Source organism: Ascaphus truei, chromosome 6 (genome assembly GCF_040206685.1).
Source record: "Ascaphus truei isolate aAscTru1 chromosome 6, aAscTru1.hap1, whole genome shotgun sequence".
Taxonomy (NCBI): domain Eukaryota; kingdom Metazoa; phylum Chordata; class Amphibia; order Anura; family Ascaphidae; genus Ascaphus; species Ascaphus truei.
In genome coordinates this window covers 65,379,117-65,402,365 of record NC_134488.1, presented here as the reverse complement: position 1 = coordinate 65,402,365, position 23,249 = coordinate 65,379,117, and the positions used below count along the sequence as shown (strand labels likewise).

General features: G+C 44.0%; 1 protein-coding gene and 1 long non-coding RNA gene across 4 annotated transcripts in view; one reads left to right on the top strand and one right to left on the bottom strand.

The window, feature by feature from the left end:
• KCNQ4 (potassium voltage-gated channel subfamily Q member 4) overlaps positions 1 to 23,249 on the bottom strand; it is a 95,628-nt gene that overhangs the window by 14,736 nt on the left and 57,643 nt on the right. For 2 of the 3 annotated variants that reach the window (XM_075604623.1, XM_075604625.1), the window contains 8 exons: positions 13,531 to 13,706; positions 12,821 to 12,946; positions 12,107 to 12,217; positions 11,734 to 11,829; positions 8,729 to 8,817; positions 7,613 to 7,747; positions 1,787 to 2,001; positions 568 to 670 (listed from right to left, as the gene is read on the bottom strand). In XM_075604623.1, the coding sequence (XP_075460738.1) occupies positions 568 to 670; positions 1,787 to 2,001; positions 7,613 to 7,747; positions 8,729 to 8,817; positions 11,734 to 11,829; positions 12,107 to 12,217; positions 12,821 to 12,946; positions 13,531 to 13,706 (1,051 nt within the window). Of the gene's footprint in view, positions 1 to 567; positions 671 to 1,786; positions 2,002 to 5,837; positions 5,883 to 7,612; positions 7,748 to 8,728; positions 8,818 to 11,733; positions 11,830 to 12,106; positions 12,218 to 12,820; positions 12,947 to 13,530; positions 13,707 to 23,249 lie in introns of all 3 variants that reach the window. The other variant, XM_075604624.1, reaches the window with a different exon arrangement.
• The window catches only part of LOC142497182 (uncharacterized), a 31,825-nt gene that overhangs the window by 1,832 nt on the left and 6,744 nt on the right, over positions 1 to 23,249 (top strand). Inside the window, exons 1-2 of the long non-coding RNA XR_012802194.1 lie at positions 1 to 702; positions 8,945 to 9,039. The exon at positions 1 to 702 is cut by the window's left edge and continues 1,832 nt beyond it. This is a non-coding gene — a long non-coding RNA (uncharacterized LOC142497182). The remainder of the gene's footprint in view (positions 703 to 8,944; positions 9,040 to 23,249) is intronic.

The following is a 23,249-nucleotide window of genomic DNA, read 5'->3' as shown; positions in this document are numbered from 1 at the left end:
TAATTCACACTTACAGACAAAGGATTTCCTGACCAGATACCAGGCTGGTAGACTTTTAGGCGTCCTGACTTTTGTGTGGGGCTAAAGAAATGAGACCCCAAGGGCCAGAGGTGCGCATGTGCCAACTAACTGGGGGCATGATCTAACAATGTTCCCACGTTAGCTGGCAAGGAGGGATTGGGTGCAGATAATTGTCATCCAATGTCTTGCGCTCAATGCCAGGGTATAGGACTGGAATCCCATATAAACCAGTGTAAACCCTATACCCATTGTCTTCGTGATGTCTTCGATTTTACCAACTACTTGATTCCTGATTGCTGTATGAATTGCAAATCCTGTACCTGATTGCTTCATTACCCAACCCCTAAGTAAGTGCTATATTTTGTCTGTTATTTGTATCATCTTGTGTGTTCACCTATCTAAGGAATAAACTATCTTTATTATATCTAAGTCGTGTTCAATTCAACCCAGATATTTTGTATATATTATAACTTATCACTAGCTACCGTGTCAGTATGTATGGGGAATAAATAAATAAATATATATATAATCCCATATGCAGGGCACCTGAAAGCTCTGATCAGGGTCTTCACTGTCGGCATCAAGTCTTCCATAGTGAGATCACTCTGGAATCTCTTCTCATCGTTACTATCTTCTCCAGTGCCGTCAACTGGAAGAGAAGCAGAGACCACAAGGTTGAGGGTAAGGAGGAGGGTCTCCCAGTGACTACAGTCTCCGTGTCTGTCTTAAGAAGTCTGAAGTATCTGCTGTTCCTGTACTATCTCTGTACTCACTGTTGGCCGGCTATCTCGGCAGTCTATACTCGCCGTCTAATTGCACTCTCTGTCTTTCTATCAGTCTCTGTCTGTCTCTATTCTCAATATCTGTCTACAACCTGTCTCTATCAGCTTCTATCCTTGTACGCACCCTCTAGCTGCAGTCTCTGTACTCGCAATTTGCCTCTGGTCTGTGTTTATCTGTAGCAGTCTGCATCTGTCTCTATACTCGCTGTCTGCCTGCAGCCTCTGTCTCTATACTCGCACCATCTGCCTGCAGCCTCTGTCTCTATATTCACTGTCTCTGGTTTCTTTGTCTGCCTCTCTAATCACTGTCTGCCTGCAGTCCCAATGTCTCTCTCTATACTCACATATGCCTGCGATCTCTTTATCTATCCTTATACTCACAATCTGTGTGCAGTCTCTGTCTCTATACTTACCGTGTGTCTGCGTTATCTGCGTATCTCTCTATGCTCACCGTCTGCCAGCGGACTCTGTCTGTCTCTATACTAACTTTCTGCCTGCGTTCTCTGTGCATCTGTCTCTATGCTCACTGTCTGTCTGCGGCCTGTGCACCTGTCTCTATGCTCACCGTCTGTCTGCGCCCTGTGCATCTGTCTCTATGCTCACCGTCTGTCTGCGGCCTGTGCATCTGTCTCTATGCTCACCGTCTGTCTGCGGCCTGTGCACCTGTCTCTGTGCTCACCGTCTGTCTGCGGCCTGTGCACCTGTCGCTATGCGCACCGTCTGTCTGCGGCCTGTGCACCTGTCTCTATGCTCACCGTCTGTCTGCGGCCTGTGCACCTGTCTCTATGCTCACCGTCTGTCTGCGGCCTGTGCACCTGTCTCTATGCTCACCGTCTGTCTGCGGCCTGTGCACCTGTCTCTGTGCTCACCGTCTGTCTGCGGCCTGTGCACCTGTCTCTATGCTCACCGTCTGTCTGCGGCCTGTGCACCTGTCTCTATGCTCACCGTCTGTCTGCGGCCTGTGCACCTGTCTCTATGCTCACCGTCTGTCTGCGGCCGTGGTTTGAGTCTCAGCGACGCTCGGAATCGCGTGCGGTCGTTAAAGCTCCAACTCTTTTGCACCTTGGTGGGGCTGGTAGTCTCAACAGCATTATCAGGGCCGTGGGTGGCGTGCTCCGGGGGAGCCAGATACTGTTTGCTCCTTGTGCTCTGCCTCTGAGTGCCTACCCCCCGCATGCGATCCTTCAGGCCCAATTTACTGGGGGCGGTAGGGCAAAATAGACTGGAGGTGAGAGTGGGGAGAAGGAGGGGAGAGAGAAGGAAGGAGAGGGACAGAAAAAGAGTAGGAGCAGGAGGTGCAACAAGAGTGAGAGAGGGAGAGTGGACAGTGGCAGAAAGAATGGAAGAGAGGATGAGGAACAAAAAAAGCTAGAAAGAGGGAGAAGGAACAAGAGAAAAAGAAGGAGAGTATGAAGAATAGAACACGGCAAAGAAGAGGAGAGAGAAGGGATAAAACATGAAAGAATGAAGAGGAAAGAGCGAAGAAGGGGAGAGAAGGAAACAAGAAAGAGGGGAGGGAAGAGTGTCAGGGAGCAGAAAAGTATACAGACAGCAAGGGAGAGGGTGGGAGGGTGAACTGAGAAAGTTAATTAGAGAAAAGAGGGAGAGACAAACTGAGCAGAGAGGAATGCAGAATAGATGAGGTTACAGATGGAGAGAGTGACAAAAAAAATGAGGGAAAGGAAAGACACTGCAGAACGCTGCCATTTAATGCACCCCTCAGGGATCTGGCACTAATCAGGTTAAAGCACCAGCTCCTCGTCAGTCAGAGACATCACATTTTTGGCTCATGTCTTCATTTTATGTGGTCTATTTTCACAAGAGATACCCTAAAATTGTAATAACCAGTCATTTGTACGATGGACTTCTCCGCCTATGCAATACATGTTAGCAGAAGATGACTGGATCATATTTTTCTATTCATGAGTAGCTGATGCTTTAACCTTTTCGTTGCCAACGGGGCACATTGCAGGGCAGAACAACAACATGCATATCAATGCATGTTCACTCTGTCAGTGAATGGGGTTAAGATGTAGGAGAAAGGGTTAAGCACACAGACACACAGACACACACACAGGCAAGGAGTGTCAGAGCCAGCAGGATTCAGGATAAGGGGACAAGGTGAGTTTTGTATCAAACTGTAAAAAAGGGGGGGGGGAATCATCTAGAATGAGTCACTGCCAATGCTTGCAGTGGGCTATTTTGCAATACGAGGGGCTGTAATATCTATTCAATCTGGTGCTTAGTGTTATGTTTAATAGTTGTTACTGTAGGGTCCATTGGCCATATCTGGAGATTTTGCTTAGAAGCAGGAGGAGCTACCTAATACAAGTATAATAATGCTGTGCCAATCCATTAACCCAGGGGTGGGCAACTCCAGTCTTTGACTAAGCCACTGATTGAGACACCTGTGCTGAAGCAGGGATATCCTGACCTCTTGGTGCCCCTTTAGGACTGGAGTTGCCCACCCCTAAATTAACCCCTTCAGAGGAGAGGTCAGGATTGGGCTGCATGGCAAGGGGCTGGTGTTAATATACTTTACGTCTCATAAATCTTCTCCTTCTCTTAGAAGCACCGGGTCTGACAGAATTTTACTGTATAATACAATTACAGATGGGCTGAGGGTTGATACAAAACTCCAAATGTGGGTGAGAGATGAGAGAGAGTCACAAAGGGAGGCTGGCTAGGCTGAGACTTATTCCAAAAGAGGAGAGGTCACAGAAAATTCAAGAAACTGGTAAACGGAGGAGCGAGAGAAAGCTTTGGCTCATGTCGTTTTAGAGACAGGTGAAAATTCTGCCCACTCCTCAGGGCCTTGTACAAAAGGTATGCAGCTGTGCTGACCACAGGCCATGTGAATACAAGGGAAGACTTTTTTTTTTTATCATCCTTTAACTTACATGCCTATGGTGAGGGGTCACTCACTGAACCATGGTAGCAGTTAGTGAGCGGTTTAGGTAACAACTACACAGGCTCAGGGAAGGTCATCCCTTTGAAAGGGAGAGCTGAGAACGGAAAGAGCCTCCCCCAGTATTGGGCTCCCTCTAAATACATGAGGACTCATGCTTGCATACTCTATATAGACTCGAAAAAAAAAACATTTCTCAAACCAGATGCAGGTACTCACTATGGTGGAAAAATAAAACACAATGTTTAAAGAGTTCATTTACTTTGCAACCTTAGGTGTAGCCCGGTCACATCCAGAGGTGCCTCCAACACCTCTTACGTTCCTCGGGAACTCTGCCTGTGGAGGAACCCTACGTGTGGGACAATTGCGGTGGCGGAGGTGACCCTGGAGGGAACCCACCCGGGGGATCCTGACACAGAAGTTGGGCCTCACCGGAAGCCAGACCTAGCTTCCATGGTAGCCGCCTGGGTGGGCTCCCTCTATCGCCACTCCCACTCCACAGGTGGGGTCCTGTAAGAGAACCCGAGGCCTCTGCAAGCACGGAGGCCGGTGCAGTCGGAACCAACATCAAGCCGGCCCAATGTCACGAGGAGCAATGCATGGCAGATAGGGAGAAGCGTCAGTTAAAGGAACATGGGGTTGACATGTTATGGGTGGAATATATCTGGTTGTGTTTGTAAAACTCACAGGAAAGCAGAGTGATCATATTTAGCACATCTTTTTATGCCACATCAAAATGATTCATTATTAAAAATAATGTAATGTCCAGAGTTCATTAAATGAATAGTTAATGTGGACTACAACTTGGCACCCTTTTGTGGATCTGGGCCATAACGTCTTGATAGGATTTTTATAACAAAAACAATTATAGTACAATATATTTTAAAAAAGCAATATAAATAGGACGTGTTAGGATTAACATAAATGTTGACTTTTATCACCATAGTGAGTGGCTTCCCTATCTCATGCCTCCTTGCAGCCATACAAACCATTCCCTAAGAGCAGAACCAGTTTACAGTATTCTAAACAAGCACAGAGCTCAACCTACAGCAGGGAGAGAGATGCCACCCCAGCACTGGCCAGGACTCCTTCCAAAACACAAGACCGACCCCTCCCGGCCATCTGTTTATAAAGCACCTGAAAACTAGCAAATACAGAAAGAAATCCTCTATCAGCCTGACAGGCTGAGATCGTGCAGAGGACTCTCCCTAGGTGCTTTATAACACAGCTCAGTACTACCACATGCTGCTAAAACAGGCCATCCTAAAAAACCCATTAAGGTAGGGGAGGCCTAACCATCCTTTGGGAACATCAGCATGCACAAAGCAATACAATTCAAGCCAGACCGGTTAACTAACATTCTTAATGAACAACAAAGCAAGACTCTTTGTTTTAACCCTATCAGTGCCAACAACGTCTTTATGGTTGAAGAGATGACCATCGTGTAAAATGTCTTATTGCCTTTTCTTAACCCGTTCGATGCCAGATAGACCAACAATGCACTGCGACATGGTGGCACTGAAAAGATTAACTGCAACAGCTCACGTCTCTCTTTGGCACTTAAAAGGGTTAAACGGCAAATGCACTACTTTGCAGCAACCCATGGCATTTCAACGAAACGATGCAAATATGAAACTAAAATCCTATTAAGGGGTCTATGTATTAAGGTCATTTTGGAGTACATAACTATTTGCCCTCTCTGCAGGCAGCGGGGTGTTAAGCTCCAGTCCTGCCTCTGTGCATCAGTTTAGGGGGTGTTAATGGGAGCAGTTATGTAGCAGACAAAATCGTAATGGGTTGTGTCAAATCTGAGGGCTGAGGATACAGTATGTAAACCTCTCCAGCTAAAGACTAGCGTGAGTTGTAAGAAACATGGTGAATACGTTTCCTTAATGTAATACAAAGAAGGAAGTGTGTCAAAGTCATCCTTTCTCTACCTTGATACATAGACCACTAGAGACTCAAGTTGTCCGAGGGACTGAGACCTCAGGATTCCCCCCTGTTTATACCCCTTGAGAATGGAGTCTGTACTGTACAGGAGAGCAGGCGTGTCTCCGGTCTCCCCATGAGTATCACGGGAACATGCATGCAGCTTATCACATTCCAGACGAACTGCGAGCGGATACCTGGGTTTCCAGCCGGTGTACAACCGAATGAAACTCCTTTTATTACTGTAAAGAGGTTATGGGGTTAGCAGGAGGGGAGCTCCTATATGTTGGCCAGTTTACAGAAAGGTTAGAAATAATGAAGACATTTCCCAGCTACTACTGACTTGTTATAAACCTTATACAGTATATACTGTACTTTGTTACATACTGCTATGTAAAACAGCAAGTCATACACTTACAGTATAGGGATCAGTAGCAAAAAGTGACACACAGTGACTGCTCATTTGCATGTCATTCCCCAGAATCCTTTGCTGCAGTGGAAGCACTGTATGCTGTGCGATTATGGGGTAAGGCAGGGTTATGTACCTGTCTCAGACATGTAAACGTGCTCAGTTTTTTCTTTAATCATTTATATACTTTAGCAATGCAATTAGACTGCTATTTTTCCGTAGCTGTGTTTTAGTTTTACAGTTTATACACCTTTGCTGGCTCCTACTCCTGGAACAACTCTACCCCGTTATACATACACTAGGTAATGGAAAAGAAACATTGACCTCAAAGTAAACCTGTCCTCAACTGACTTATCCTTTTTCTACACAAACAGCAATTGTATGTACAGTATAAGTATTTTTTCTGTGTATATATATATCTACGTATGTCTGCATGTATTGTATATAGAAGTGTGTGTGTGTGTGTGTGTGTGTGTGTGTGTGTGTGTGTGTGTGTGTGTGTGTGTGTGTGTGTGTGTGTGTGTGTGTGTGTGTGTGTGTGTGTGTGTGTGTGTGTGTGTGCGTGACAGATTAAGCTTGATACAAAAAAAAATAAGAAATGCCTCTCCAGTATTGGGCAGATTAATCCTGTTTGTTTGCACATACCCGAAACCTACACACATACCGGATGCATGCACCTCCAGCACCACGGGAGTTAAAACACTATCCGCTATGGTTGTCTTTATGAAATAACCGCTGTAGTGCACTATAGAGGAGACTGAATGACGCATACAGGAAGTAGCCTTGGTGGGGGTTCCGAAGACAGAATTGTGAATTCCTCCAGACTGCTCAGGTATGAGGTGGGAGACACATCACCGACAAGTACAGAGCCGAGAGGCTACTACAGAAAGACGGAGGGGAGAATCCCACTTCCACCACCTGTACACAACGTCTGTCACTCAATAGGCAATGCACAATGACAATACTGTGCAAGAATAGAAACAGCAGCACATACAAGTAATTGCTGAGTGACTTCAGAACAGAGCTAATAACATATTTCAGCGCTGACTATATACCCTCATGTGATTGGAGAACTGGATAATCAAAACCTTAACTGCATTTCCGGGGCAAAATAGATCTTCAGGTGGTTCGAGGGTGAGTAAGAAGTTACAAGGTCGAAGTGAGAAAGGAGGGATTGCAAAGTGAGTAGAGGAGTGAGGAGTGGAAAAGGTCTAACAGTCAGAGTGAGCAAAGGACAAGAGAAAGATACTGATACCCACAGAAATACACAAACACAAAGAAAAACAGGCACTGCAGAGCCAGTGGGACCTGCAACATACTGCTCTGAGTGTACATCAATATATATATACAGTATATTGATCTGCAACAGACTACACTATTTGATACATTGCACACTACTCTACATGCATATATATACAGATTACTCTGCTCATACACCCACACTGCTCTGCACTCATACACACATTGCTTTGCCTTCTGTTGCAGGCCCCTCTGTCACTATATGGACTTAAAAGACGTACACGCAGACTAACAGCAGAAGCTGATGATGTGGGGGGACCCTACCTTTCCACCGCACAGAAAGGGGGTGTGGCAGATTTCTGAGCGGAGGGGGCTGGGTGAGGAGACCCGTGACAGTGACTAACCCCTCCGTTCCGGCTGCGGGTTCGATGCCAGGTATCAAACAAAAGGAGCAGTTCTCTGAAGGGAGGTCAAATATACAGCGAGAGGTTAAACCTTGGGGGAGGGGGGCACAGGAAGAGCGAGTGCAGAGACCCAGAGAAAAGAGGAGCTCTCTACCTCTCTTTGCATCCAGTTTAGGGTCCGGTTATGGTTTATAAAGGGAAACAGAAGCTGCGTCCACACAAACCGTGCTTCGAACCAGGAGCTATTATAGGCTTCTGCACACTACCACTCCATCACCATTACTATGTGCAGGGATAAGAGGGAATACACGAGCAGCTCTCCTGGGAGCGAGGGTAACATGTGGAGTATGTGTATAGGGGGGGGCTGTATCTTACCCTAATGGTCAGGTGTCATTTCTATATGCCGGAACGATCAAAAACAAATGTAAAAAAAAAAAAAACATAATTAACCAGACGTGTTCTTGTCTATTTCTGAAATCTTACTTACTAATTAGACTTTCCGTGAGGTCATTGGAAGGCCACAGTGAAATACATGATCATGGTTTGATGTCACCAAACTCCCAGAATGCCCTATGTGAATTGTTTTTTCAAATAATCTCAGAATTAAAAGGGGAAGACCCTCTGAGCTCACACAACACATATAAACAGAGGTAAATAGATCAAAGCAAGTGTTGTCTTCCCAATGGGGGAGGGGTTATCAGTCTTTTACTTAGCCTCCCAGTCCCTATCGGTGGGCTAATAAAGATAAGGAGGGGGAATCGGACGGGCACTCTGCCTGTGCAAGGTCCTGTTCAACACAGTGACATCACACAAAGGGGAGGAGCTAGAGGAAAGTAAACCACTCCCGTGTTTTAATTCCCCACATTTACACATTTCCCCAAAAAAGATCTAAAAATACTTCTTAGTGTCTATCACCCAGCTTGAACTCGTAAAACATGTAACTGCCATTGGGTCAATTTGGCCCTAGGAGGAACTAATCGTTGAAGTAATGCTGCTACATTATCAGTCCCACCTTCTGTACTGACCCTGAACTCACCGGAATGAGGGCAGGATGCTGTCATAATAATACCATGTTGCTGTAAGGTAGGAACGGCTCACGTCTGTGGAATAGAGACGCCAGGCAGCCTTCAGACAGAGAGAGAGAGGAAGGGGGAGGGCGGTATTAACACTTCTTTTAAATTGTAAGCTCTTCAGGGCAGGAATTCCTTTCCTCTAATGAGCACCATTTAACAACTTTGTGTCTTTTTTACAGAGCGCCGTATGCATGGACGGGGGCATATATATGAAAATCTACAGACATAAGGAAGGAAGAGTGTTATAGGTGTAACATCACAGCCTTCAAAATGGGTAAGTTCCATGTAACCTTGACCAAGTAAAAATTAAAGTGTAAGCTCTGCGAAGCAGTGAAACGTTGTGTGTTGACTGCCACCTTGCTGTAGCCCAGGGCTGTTACCAGGTTCATATTTCAGGCCCAGCTGGGAATATTTGGCTCAGTATCGATTAATGATTGAGTAGTTATTTAGCTGTCTACTAATAGGAAAGTAGAGCGTGGGGATGTGGACCTGCTTTCAGTCACAGCTGTCATGTTACTGAGCCCCCCCATCCCACCCCCCCTCCCCCTGGTGTTTGACAGCTTCCAGTGCCCCTCAAGTAACAGGGAACAGTGGAGTTCACCCCAGAAATATCACAGAGATACTCTTTCCGAGGAAAGCATCAGAGAGCTTAACAGTTATAAAACAACCGCTGGCAGGAGGGGGAAAAAAGACTTGGGTGAGTTTTTATTTGGATATCAAAATAAACATCTTCCATAGCAACCACTCCGAACACTGTGCTCTCCTCTAACAGTTAAAGCAGAGAGCACCAGCCACGCTCACTGGGTCCCAAAATACACATAATAAATAAAAAAAATACATATATATATATATGTGCGTGTTTGCATGTAGACAAAATAAATAACATACATACTAAATACACATATACAGAAGCCTCTGAATGTAAGTGTATAACATCATTACAGAATAAAGGGATCTGCTGCTTTAAGTTTTATTAATGCCGTATCTTGTGATTTCCATATATTTTACAATGAGGATTGAATGTTCAGATATCCTGAGGAGCAGCCACGAGCTACAGACCCCCAACACGCAGAGAGAGCCAGGGGCAAAACTATGAGCGACAGGCAGAAACTGGGCAAGAAGGGCAGTTACTGACTAGAAGTAGGAAATTAACGTGTGCACGTATCATAAAACGAAACCAAATATACTTCACCACACTAGGAACTATGAATAGAAGGCACAGCACACTGGGTATCGTGACGAAAATAAGGTGTATTGTGGTCCAAATATGACACCAACGTTTCGGTCCACTGTGGAACCTTCATGAGGTCAAGCTATGTCCCATAGTGGACCGAAACATTCGTTACATATTTGGACTTGTTTTCTTCACAATATTCAGTGTGTTCTATTCAGAGTGCCTGGTCTGTGTGTGTGTATATGTGTATATATGTATATATAATCAAAAACGAATAGACGATACCGTTCTGTAGCTAACAAAATGCTTTTATTTGTGCGAGCTTTCGAGATACACTGATCTCTTCTTCCGACGGTGTTACAATGCATAAATCAAGAAAGGTTTAACTTAAAAACAGTGCATCTTGGAATATTATCTGTGACTGAAACCTATCCCTCCCCCCTGTGCAGTATGCGATTTATGACATGAGGTGTTAAATGGTCCCTGAATGTTAGTGATATAATAGTGTGTGTGTGTGTATGTATGTAAATATAAATGTATAAAGTGCCCACAGTGTATACAGCGCTTTACAAAAGGTGTGTGTGGAGTGGGAGTGTATACCAATGGTGTGGGTAGGTGTAGAAATGTAAGAGGGTGTTGCTATACTATAAGTGTGTATGGATACTATGTGGTCCCTATTGGTATATAAGGATGGAATTACATTGTGTATTTGTATGTGTAAGAAACAGCTGTGTGCGCATTCATATAGCGCAGTATGTATAGACATGCCTTTAGCATTCATAGGAAGAGAGTTCTCTTGTGTCAGTAGTGACTCATGAAACTGCGGTCTCGGTTTAGGCCACCGCTAAGTGTCCCGAACAGTTGCATAAACTTGTATTCATGCAACTCTCTCTCTTTCGGTGTACTAAGATTACCTTTGACAATGGCCACCTTCAGATGGTTCATCTTATGACCAGAGTCGGAGAAATGTTCGCCGACAGGACTGTCTCTTGTTCCGCGTGTGATGCTGTGGCGATGCAGATTCATTCTCTTGTTTAGCCCCTGTCCCATCTCACCTATGTAGTAGCAACCCCCTGGGCATTTTATGCACATGATGAGGTACATGACATTACTGGAGGAACAGGTGAACCTTCCTCTGATTTAGTTTCATGAGTCACTACTGACACAAGGGAACTCTCTTCCCATGAGTGCTAAAGGCCATGTCTATGCATACTGCGCTATATGAATGCACACACAGCTGTCTATTACACATACAAATACACAATGTAATTCCATCCCTATATACCTATAGGGACCACATAGTATCCACACACACTTATAGTATTGCAACACCCTCTTACATTTCTACACCTACCCACACCATTCGTATACACTCCCACTCCACACACACCTTTTGTAAAGCTCTGTATACACTGCGGGCGCTTTATAACTTTATATTTACATACATACATACACACACTCTTACATCACTAACATTCAGGGACCATTTAACACCTCATGTCATAAATCGCATACTGCACAGGGGGGAGGGGATAGGTTTCAGTCACAGATAACATTCCAAGATGCACTGTTTTTAAGTTAACCCTTTCTTGGTTTATCCATTGTAACAGCGCCGGAAGAAGAGATCAGTGTATCTCGAAAGCTCACACAAGTAAAAGCATTTCGTTAGCCACAGAACGGTATCGTCTATTCGTTTTTTGATTATTAAGCTCGGCTAACACGGTACAGGTACCTCTACATATGTGTATATATATATATATATAATACTGTTTGCAAGCCCTGTGGCTGCCTCACCTGGATAAGGTTAGCCGCCGGGGTCCGACGCTTCTCAAAGTGTTTTTGTCTGTGCTGCTCCTGAACTTTCAGGGCAAAACCCGAGCCTAGAATGCCCTGTAAGAAAGACAAGAGCCTGTGTTTCTATTGCCAACACGGACGCACATCCCTCCAAGCCCACCCTTTGTGTCTGCACGTTGGCTGGTTTAATTCCCTGGCTGCCAGAGGGGCCTGCAACGCATTGCACAGCAGCAAGGAGTTATGGGTATTTTCATGATACCGTAAAAAGGAAACTGACATGCCCTTCTGAGCTGCCTTACCACGTCATTGTGTGGTTGTACTTTTACCCAGTACTGAGTGATAAGGGCAACGATAATGCACAGGGGGTACTCACCGCAGGAAGAGCAAAGAAAGAGATGCCCAGAAGTGCAAAGCCTGCAGCCAGGAGCCTCCCAAGCCACGTGCGAGGGGTCTTATCACCGTAGCCAATGGTGGTCAGTGTGATCTGATAGGGAAGAAGCAGACAGGAAAGGCGAGGCATCAGCACAACAGCTATCAGTGTTATACACACTGGACACATTACTATTACTTGCAGATTGTGATGGTTTTTAATTAATGTCATTGGTACACAACATTTACAGACCTCACACTCTCTCCACAATTATATTGTGCCATATCATATACTGCTCATGTGATAAAGACACTTGGAAGTCTTCAACCTGTATACTAGCTAAATCTATAAATAAAAGCTTCAGTTGTCTGTTCAGTGGTATCACAACTAGAAATGGGCAAACTTCTCACACACGTTGAACTTTGCAATTTTTCACCCTTTATGTTTCAGCGAAATAGTTGGCTTCGATCCAATAAGTTCACTTAAACGTCAATAGACATTCTAATACTTTCTATTACTTTCGCCTTAGAAATGCCATTGAACTGAAATATATATACTGCATACACATTTTTATGCCGCAGGGCTATTATTTCCCCACTTAAAAAAAAACGAAGTAACAAATGTTACAGATCTCTGAATAAATTAGATGTATCTATTGCCCCCAATAACCATGAGACCAATTCCCACCACCGAGCATAAAAGAAGCAGAGGACTCACAGTGCCCCACCACAGAGAGTCTGCGTAGGTGGCAAAATCCTTGTTGGCATCTTTCTCTGCCAGATACACGAGGAAGGAGGCGAAAATCAGCACCAGGAAGCCGATGTACCAAGCGGTGATCAGCTCCTAAGGGTGACAGGGAGAGGCGGTTAGTGGACATGGAGCGTGCAGACGGGGGAAGGACACTGCTGTAATGCAATGTGAGCTTCTCTGGCATGGAAGAAGTTAACCTGTAGTACCTGACTGTGTTGCAGTCGCTTGCAGTAATGAAATACACAACCACTACAAAGCATTTCTAAATATAACTAGAGTCGTGGCTGATAATGGAAGAGTCACTCTGTACCATTATAGAGCACCCTGTGTTCACCTTCTGTGAGCTCTGGAAACATACTCGGCCTGATTATACAGAGCACTTTGTTCATTATTACAGGGTTAGAAGAATATAAAGATCATTATACTGTGAAATACAATTCTTTTCAGTGGCTTTGGAGGTGTGTAAAGATACTCAGTATAATTATATAGTGCAGCACTGTTTTCAAAGGCTCCGGAAGAGTGCAGTGATGCCCCATTACATTATACAGTGCAGCCTGTTTATTATGGGTTTGATGGCTCATAAAGTTGCTCCGTATAACTGTACACTGGGACATGTTCAGTATCACAGATGTTTGGAGATGCTCATTATCACTATACCTGGTGCACAGGCCTCTTACCTTGCTGTGGGCATACACCACAGAGCCCAGCAGCTTCCAGGTGCCCCCCCGCCGGTCCATGCGCACCATGCGTAGGATCTGCAGGAACCGCATACTACGCAGAGCGGACGTGGCGAAGATGTTCCCCTGAGTCCCAGCTGCGATGACAGCCAGTGAGGCCACCAAGACGATGAAATCTGGAGGGACAGAAGAGGGACTCGGGTCAAACAGTGACATAGGACTGAGTCTTCAGGGTGTAAGTTCGGGAGAAGGAATGGCCGAGTGATAACGTCACTGCCTTTAAAGTAGGTGAACCATGGTTCTGATCCAAAGGCCAGCTCCTACAGCAGATCACATTATGTGTCTGGGCATCAGGTAACAACACGTAGATGACAAAGCTCTATTGGAAGTGGCGTGTCTGGGAGACTGCGCATTACATTAATATAAAAAAACTGATATATTAATTTACATGAAGGAGCTGTTTTTCCCCCCTATGAGATATTATTGGTCAACTATTTGCAATGTAATAACAAAGGTTGAACTCCATGGACATGTCTATTCAACATAATCTACTATTTTACAATTAGGCTAAAAGTCAATTGCCAGTCTGTCCAAGGCAGAGGGGGAGGGTACAAAGTGGGAGGGATGGGTTTCGGTCTGTGTGTTTGTATGGGCACTACAGATGTGCACATTTTTCGCCAACATTTGTCGCAAACATGGCGTTTATTTTCAAGCGAATCAAATACATGAAAGAGAAGCTGCACACTTGTATTTCAAATTATTTGCTCTAATAAATACTTGGAGAAGAAGTAGATAAAATCTTTACAGATTTATTTTGAAAAGCATCTGGACAGGCACCATTTTGGGCCACATGAACCCTTTGTCAGGCATTGTGATGCAATCAACAAGCACACATAAATACACAAACACACTATGGAGTCATCACCCATGTGTTAAATGACCGCTTAATGGCATCTCAAAACAGCTAAATATTTGTGGCTCAATTTATCAAAAGGGATATTTACCTACCTGTGTTTGAATGCATGTAGTACTCCCGGCCACCACTAGGCGCACATTCGATTCGACCAAACATTCGATTTGGCCAGAACTTTGAGACCCTGAAATATGGGTTTTGGGTGGAGAGAGAGATACCCATATTTCAGGGTCTGGAAGTTCCTGTGCACGCCGGTGGAATTGCATACATTCGCTCTATTTTTTTTTAGAAATCGAGTATTACCCAAGAAAACACTGACACACATTCGCCCATCTCTGATAGTCGCATCATCAAGTCGCACCAGTGGCATCATCAAGACAAATGTGCTATGTGAGTTTCTTTGCCTACCGCATACGGCAAAATAATGGTTCTTTCAACACTGGGTGAAGGTTAGACCGGGTTGATCGGCAGGGTTGGGGTAAATGGAGGGGTCCGGTTGGCAGTGGGGGAAGCAGTAGGTGGGGTTCGGTTGGCAGTGGAGGGGTCATCTGGGGAGGTTGTGTCAAAGGGGCAGAAGGATAGCGATTTTATGTGCTATGGACTATGACACCCCCGATGGCCACGCATGTATCTTATATAATCTTACAACCTATTTTTATAACTTTTTGCTTTTGGTGCATTGTATATTAGTTAAAAACAAAAACATGGAAGAGAGCAAAATAAGATTATTGTGATTTGAAATGTAAAATACCTGCTATTAAAGATTTATTTCTGCAGAACTCCAGAATTTAATAGAATGCAATAAAAAAAAAAACTGATGTATTGTATCAGCAATCCCCTTTATTGACAGTCTAAGCTCTTTTGCATAGGAATTCTCTCCTTCCTTTTATACCTGGCACTCATATGCAGATATTGTACCTGTACATATTATGTTTCTGTCCCTTTGGGGAGGGTTATATCGCTCTCTTGTCTGCCTGTGTCTTTCTTGGGGAATAGAAGAAGTGACACTCTGTTTAAATCTTGCTGAGCAGTCTCTTTTCTCCTTACACACTCCATCCATTACTTGTGACAGTGCTGACTCTAATTTATCTACCCCCTTCTCTAAATCTCCACCACTACTACAATATAAAGCAGGACCCAATACTGCAGCTGTTCTGGTGAGGGGGGTAGAGGGGAAAGACCTTGTCCCTTAGGAATTGTAACATGTGGAAACAAGAGAGAAGGTGTGTGTGTGTGTGTGTGTGTGTGTGTGTGTGTGTGTGTGTGTGTGTGTGTGTGTGTGTGTGTGTGTGTGTGTGTGTGTGTGTGTGTGTGTGTGTGTGTGTGTGTGTGTGTGTGTGTGTGTGTGTGTGTGTGTGTGTGTGTAAGATAAGATAGCAAAAAAGGGGGAGTTGAAGAAATAGGAAAGGAGAGGATGAAATAGACACAGGCATGCAGACATGGGGAGAGAACTGTATACAATGAAGTAGGGCAATAAGGTACCTATGGATTGCTACCATTAAATTGACACCTGTTAGCAAGTGTGGCAGTAATCCAAAAATCACAGGAACAGACAGCACATTTTAGTGTAAAGCTTGTAATTTAGTGGCAGTGCAGATGTAGAAGAAATTGGGAGGTTTGGAAAGCTGTGTACACTATTGGCATTAATAAAGAACTCTTTATATAGATATAGATGGAATATTAAAACAGACGTAAAAAGGCAAAGAAAGGGTTATAAAATGCCAACATTTCTCTAATTCAGATAGTTACACAGTTACATAGTAGATGAGGTTGAAAAAAGACATTCGTCCATCAAGTTCAACCTATGCTAAATTTAGACAACAGATACTTTATCCTATATCTGTACTTACTTATTGATCCAGAGGAAGGCAAACAAAAAACCCCAGAGTCATATCATCCAATGATATCTCATAAGGGAAAAAATACATTTGTCCCTGACTCCAAGAATTGGCAATCGGATTAATCCTTGGATCAACATCCTTCCCATGTATACTTAGTTGGTATATCCCTGTATACCTCTCCTTTCTAAAATGATGTCCAACCTTTTTTTTTTAACAAATCTATTGTATCTGCCGTCACAGTCTCCATGGGTAATGAATTGCACAGTTTAACTGCCCTTACTGTAAAGAACCCTTTCCTTTGTTGCTGGTGAAATCTCCTTTCCTCCAACCTTAAGGGATGCCCCGAATCCTTTGTACTGCCCGTGGGATGAATAGTTATTTTGAAAGCTCCTTGTATTGTCCCCGAATATATTTGTATATAGTTATCATATCCCCTCTTAGACGCCTCTTTTCTAATGTAAATAAATATAATTTAGCTAGCCTCTCCTCATAAGTTAGATTGTCCATCCCCTTTATTAATTTGGTGGCTCTTCTCTGCACTCTCTCTAGTTCCATAATGTCTTTTCTTAGTATTGGTGCCCAAAATTGTACTCCATATTCAAGGTGTGGTCTTACTAATGCTTTGTAAAGGGGTATAATTATGTTTACTTCCCTTCCATCCATTGCCCGTTTGATGCCAGATAAGATCTTGTTTGCCTTTGCATGACTTTGGGCACTATTGCTAAGCCTGCTGTCTACAAGCACTCCTAAATCCTTCTCCATCAAGGATTCTCCCAATTTTTCCCCATTTAATTTGTAATTCGCCTTTTTATTCTTGCATCCCAAATGCATAACCTTACATTTATCTGTATTAAACCTCATTTGCCATTTACCTGCCCACGTTTCCTGTCTCTCCAAGTCCTTCTGAAGAGAAATTACATCCTGCTCTGATTCTACTACCTTACACAATTTAGTATCATCAGCAAAGATGGAGACTTTGCTCTCGATGCCAACCTCAAGGTCATTAATAATCAAGTTAAAAAGCAGGGGTCCCAGTACCGATCCCTTAGGTACTCCACTCACGACTTTAGCCCAACCTGAAAAAGTTCCATTTATGACAACCCTCTGTTGTCTGTCCTTTAACCAGTTTTCAATCCAGGTGCATATATTAAAGAACCCTTTCCTTTGTTGCTGGTGAAATCTCCTTTCCTCCAACCTTAAGGGATGACCCCGAGTCCTTTGTACTGCCGTGGGATGAATAGCTCAATAGAAAGCTCCTTGTATGTCCCCGAATATATTTGTATATAGTTATCATATCCCTTCTTAGATGCCTCTTTTCTAATGTAAATAAATCTAATTTAGCTAGCCTCTCCTCATAAATTAGATTGTCCATCCCGTTTATTAATTTCGTGACTTTTCTCTGCACTCTCTCTAGTTCCATAATCTCTTTTCTAAGGAGTGGTGCCCAAAATTGTACTTCATATTCAAGGTGTGGTCTTGCTAGTGCTTTGTAAAGGGGCATAATTATGTTTACTTCCCTTCCATCCATTGCCCGTTTAATGCAAATTATACAATGATATATATATATATAAAATGATATAATGATAAATGTGGGTATATTCAGGACTGTTTGGGGGGCGAGGGAAGTCAGAGGAACTGGGATGTATACTGACTGGGAGAGAGAGATCAATGCTTTTTCTAAAGCGTTATTATTTATTGTAGTTTAAATATGAGATCATTTTTATTTGGTTAGGGTTCTGGCATCTTTTTCCCTAAAAAACCCTGCACTGTGTATATAAATGTAACCCCTCGATTTCCACAGTCTATATGTGCTGTGGCGGGGCCTGAGTCCTTCCTCCCTTAGTACCCCATAATTGGACCCCAGGAATTAAACCAGACCAGACTTGTGTATATATTTATTGGTGATTTATGACCTCTGAGCAATCCTTAACCTGGTGGCCCTGATCTCGTATACAAAACAATATATATTTATTACCAGATCATTCCACAAATGATTTAAAAATCAAAATCCTCAATGGAATGTTTAAACGCACCCAAGAACGGAAAACATTTGAACTCAATGATAAGACTCTTTGACAAGAAAACAAGAGGACTTAATGCGGATATGGGGGTTTTCATACACTATCACAATTGTTTCTAATTATCCTGCCTCTCTGCCAATGTTCTTATCCACACCTTCCCCCCCCCCAGCATCCCGTCCCCCTTCCATGCTGTCCCTTGTCACCGTTTTATTATCCTTAATATGTCTTCAAACACCTCTTCCTCATCCTACCTTAACTACAGTACATCTCTTTTTTTTCCTGCTCTCCAAACCACTGTCTTGGCCATAGATTCCTTTGTTAATCAGTATTACGGATTACTGAAAAAATGGTGATATTGAGCGCGCTGTCCCTCCAAGTAATTCCCCCCTCGGCTGTCCGGTTCCACCCCGCAGCTCCTCGTCTCCCGTGATCAGCGGGGCACACTCAGCAAACAAAAGAACAAAAATAGAAGCGCATGAAATGAAACCAAGAAAACCCGAAATTAATACATATATATTATATCATAAATGGATAGTTTATCATAAAAACACACATATACCAGGAACATACAAATCAAAGCAGTCTGAAATGACACTAATAGATAATACAATGGAGCCCAAGCCTCGTGGAGTGTAAGGGTGCAGACACCCAATTTCACACAAATCCTAGTTGTAACAAGAAGGGAGAAGGTGCTGGGAATGTAAGATGGAAAAAAAACAGACCTTAAGCACTCTAATTCTCTCATGTAAACTCCACGTGGTATAGCTGGGCTTAGGCAGCAACACAAACAGACCGTCGTCACGGACGTGCGTCGCTGCGTAATGACGTCACCTACGCGTTTCGTGTCAAATGACACTTCATCAGGGGGTGGTCATAGACTCTCATAGAGGCATTTCAATACCATTTAAATACCTCCGTAGTGGCACGAGGCAGGGTTGCCCACTGTCCCTGTTGTTGTTTGCCCTTTGTATTGAACCCCTGGCCGTACATGTGAGATTATGCCCGGATGTAACAGGGATATCGTTAAAGGAGCAGGCCCACAAAGTGGCGCTGTACGCGGATGATGTGATCCTGACATTATCTAATCCACTTACCACCTTGCCCAATGTTTTTGCAATACTGGGAAGATTTAATCAAATTTCGGGGTCCAAAATTAATCAGGCCAAATCAGAAGCCCTCAACATAAATTTACCAAAAGCAGTAGAAAAACTAATTGGACTAAACTTCAATTTTAAGTGGCAACCCTCCATGATCAAATACCTAGGGGTTAACATAACAAAAGACTACAAAGCACTATATAAGGCGAATTATCCCAGGTTATTCAAAACTCTGAGAGAGGATCTCAGGAGATGGGCGGAGTATGGCATCTCTTGGATTGGGAGGATTCACAGTGTGAAAATGAATCTACTTCCAAGGGTGCTATACCTTTTCCAAGCCCTCCCAATTTCCCTGCTGAAAGAAAACATCCTCTCTCTACAGTCAAGGATAATGAAGTTTATCTGGAATAAAAAATGCCTGAGGATAAAAAAAGATATCTTGAGGAGGCCGACCTCGAGAGGACGGTTAGGGGTGCCTTGCTTGTTCGCTTATTACGATGCAGCCCAATTGAGTCAAATTGTACAGTGGCACTCAGACCCGGGTCTCCGGCGATGGGTGGCACTGGAAAAAGAATGCTGCGCACCAGTGGAGCTGCATAATCTAATTTGGCTTCCCAAAAAAAGCAGGTCTATAGTTAGGATACCGCTGCAGGCCATCTCAAGCTCCTTGAAGGTATGGGAGGCTACCAAATTTAGCTGTTCTCTCACAACAATACACTCCTTGATGACACCTCTAATGGGTAACCCAGACGTTGCTCCAGGCTTGAATAGTTCTAATTTCTCAAGGTGGATTCAGTCGGGTTATTTACGACTGAAAGATCTGGAGGGGAGAAAGCATATCAAAACATTCGATCACATCAAAGAGGAAAAAGAAATGCCAAATGCAGAATTCTTTAGATACCTCCAGATCAGAGCATTTTATAATAAAGCCCCAATTCGGCCTGCCAGAACAAACTTTGAGCAGCTGTGTTCTAGAGGAACGGACACAAGGGGACTAACCTCTAGAATGTACAGGGAAGTGATCTGCCCCGAGACAGAAGACGAACCCAGACTTAGCTTTATGAGACAGTGGGAAGCGGACCTGGGGGAGACATTAGAGGACGAAGACTGGGACAGGATCCTGCAGGCAGCAGCTAAAAGCTCTATCTGTACCACGTTAAAGGAGAACGCATACAAAGTCCTGATGCGCTGGTACCATACCCCAATTAAATTGTCTAAATTTGTCAGAGGATATTTCCCGCTCTGTCCCAAACAGTGCGGGGAAAGAGCTGACTTGCGTCACATGCTGTGGTCGTGCACGAGGGTGGCCCCGATTTGGGCAGAAATCAGAGCATGGCTGCAGAGGATGCTCGGCGTGGAGATCCCTCTGGACCCGTGGTTGTTCTTGCTGGGCAGACGGGTGCAGGGACTGTCGAACGCAACACATAAATTGATAGCACATTTGGCAACCGCCACCGGGTGCGAGATCGCAGCATTGTGGAAGCAAACGGATTTACCAATTATACCCAAAATCAGGAACAGGATTTGGCATGTGTCCCGGATGGAGCAGTTGACGAGTATGGTTAATGACTCCGGCCCTAATTTTCTAAAAGTTTGGTTGCCTTGGTTGGCCCAGACAGACATTGTCTGGTTGGTGGACGCCACCACAATTTTGCAATGATAGTCAGAAATGCGTTCTCCAGTAACTAGCTGGGTCCACGACCACATAGAGACAGTACGGTCAGGGTGACAGGGGAGACTGGGGAGAGAATAACTCCAAGCGGAGCAGAGCCAAGCACTTACAGAATTACGAACAGTAGGAGGCTGATTGCAGATGAAGAAAAGAGAGATGCATTCGCCCACCTGCCCGGTCACCCCCCCTCCCCCCCCCATGAACCACGTAGTTTCGTCCCCCCGTCAGTCCTGTCTGTCATGTTTGTCACGTTTGTCGTATTGGTTTTTGAATATATTCACCATAGGGTGCATACGCTGTAGCCCATGGATTGTGTTACTATGTTTGTAATGTGTAACCCAATAAAATCAAAGTTATAAAAAATAAAAAAAAACAGTTTTGTTTACAATTGCCCTGCTCCCCACCACCCCTTCAACTCCCCCTCCCGTCTCCCCCCGAGATGAAAAGTATCCATTTGTCAGTTGGATCAGCGGCTGGACTATTGCAGAGTTGTTCACGGATCTTCTATAGTACCCACAAAAACGTAGGAATTACCTTGGCCTTGGCCAAGATGCGATAGCCTCCAACTTCAAGGGGTCTGTAACAATTCCCTTGTCAGAGACAATATGTTCCATGTAAATAAAAAAGGTCCTGCAGAACTGGCATTTATCCAGGAACAGCTTAATTCAACATTCACTCAATCATTCCAATAGCTTCATCAGGCGGTTCTCATGTTCTTCTAAAGTTTTTACAAAAATGATAATATCATCTAGATACACTCCAGCAGGTTCATGTCTCCCACCATTCACTCTATCAGTCTCTGGAAAGTAGCTGGTGTTCCCGGCATTCCCTGGGGCATGCATTCGAACTGAAAGAACTCCAGTGGGCAGGTGAAAGCCGTCTTCTCCTTATTCTGGCTGTTAATGGGGATTTGATAGTACCCACTCCTAAGGTCAAGGTCTGAAAACCACTTGCTTCCTGGGAGGCAGTACAATGCATCTTCAATTTGGCGCATAGTGTACTGATCAGGAGTTGTCCTTTTATTAAGGGTAGGCTAATAAATACATATCCGTACAGCTCCACTTTTTTTTCTGGCCACCATAATCGAGGGAAGCGTAAAGACTCCTTGACTCTGAGATTATACCTGCAGTCAGCAATTCTTACAGGTGACGTCCTACGTCTTCCATGTTAGCCGGTGCCAATCTCCTCGACCCATCTATAAATGTCTGAGAATCGTGTAGACGTATTTTGTGATCCAATCTCTTAACACACCCCACATCCCACTCATGGGTAGAGAGCACATCAATTTTTTTTCGTCTAGTCTTCTCCCGCTGAGCCCTGTATATAACTTCAGCACTGTATAGGTTGGCTACCACTATATCTTTTCTTACCAGAACGTCGTGGGTTGTTTCATTCCGTACTTCGAGGGTCACCCAATTGAAATCACTAATAATCCACCTGGGAGTTCTACAGTACTTGAGGGGGTCTGTATATCGTCACTAATGGACCTTCTACCTCTTGATGGAGCATAATTTTCCCGTCTATTTGACGGGTACTATTTGAGGATACGCGCGTCCCGGTCCATCAAACTTCTCCCACTGAATTGTCAGCGAGATCATCGGGTTCTTTCTCCACTCGTTGGTAGGCTTTCAAACACAGGAGGTGACTGATCAATACTCTATCATAATCATAGCCAACTGTGTGGCACCATTTGGCTAGATGGATGAAGATATTGGCATTTGTGCAATTATGGCTCCTGTCTCATCTTTACTCTGAACTTCAGGGCATATTAGTGCTACTATTGTCAATGGTCCTGACACTCCTGTGACAAGGGAATTCTAGTTTCAGTACCACATACTACAGGTAAGGATTGCTGGCATCACAGTCCCCACACTACAAGCCCATCCAAAGGTCGCAGTGGTAGATGTTTCAGGTGTTTCTTGTATCATGGTTTGAAGATGATAGACACCTGTGACTCACTATCCAGAAGAACATTGCACATCTTCCCTTCAATACAGACAGTTGATCTTGCAGAGAGACCCAGGAGACCATCTGGCAATTGGATGAAGAGAAAAAGCTGGCAGAAAGCCAAAAAATGCTGCACCACTTGAATAAATCAGTCAAGAGGGTGAAAATAAAACGATTTATTTAAAGCAAAAAAATTACACTGACATGACAGACATGACAGAGAAAATT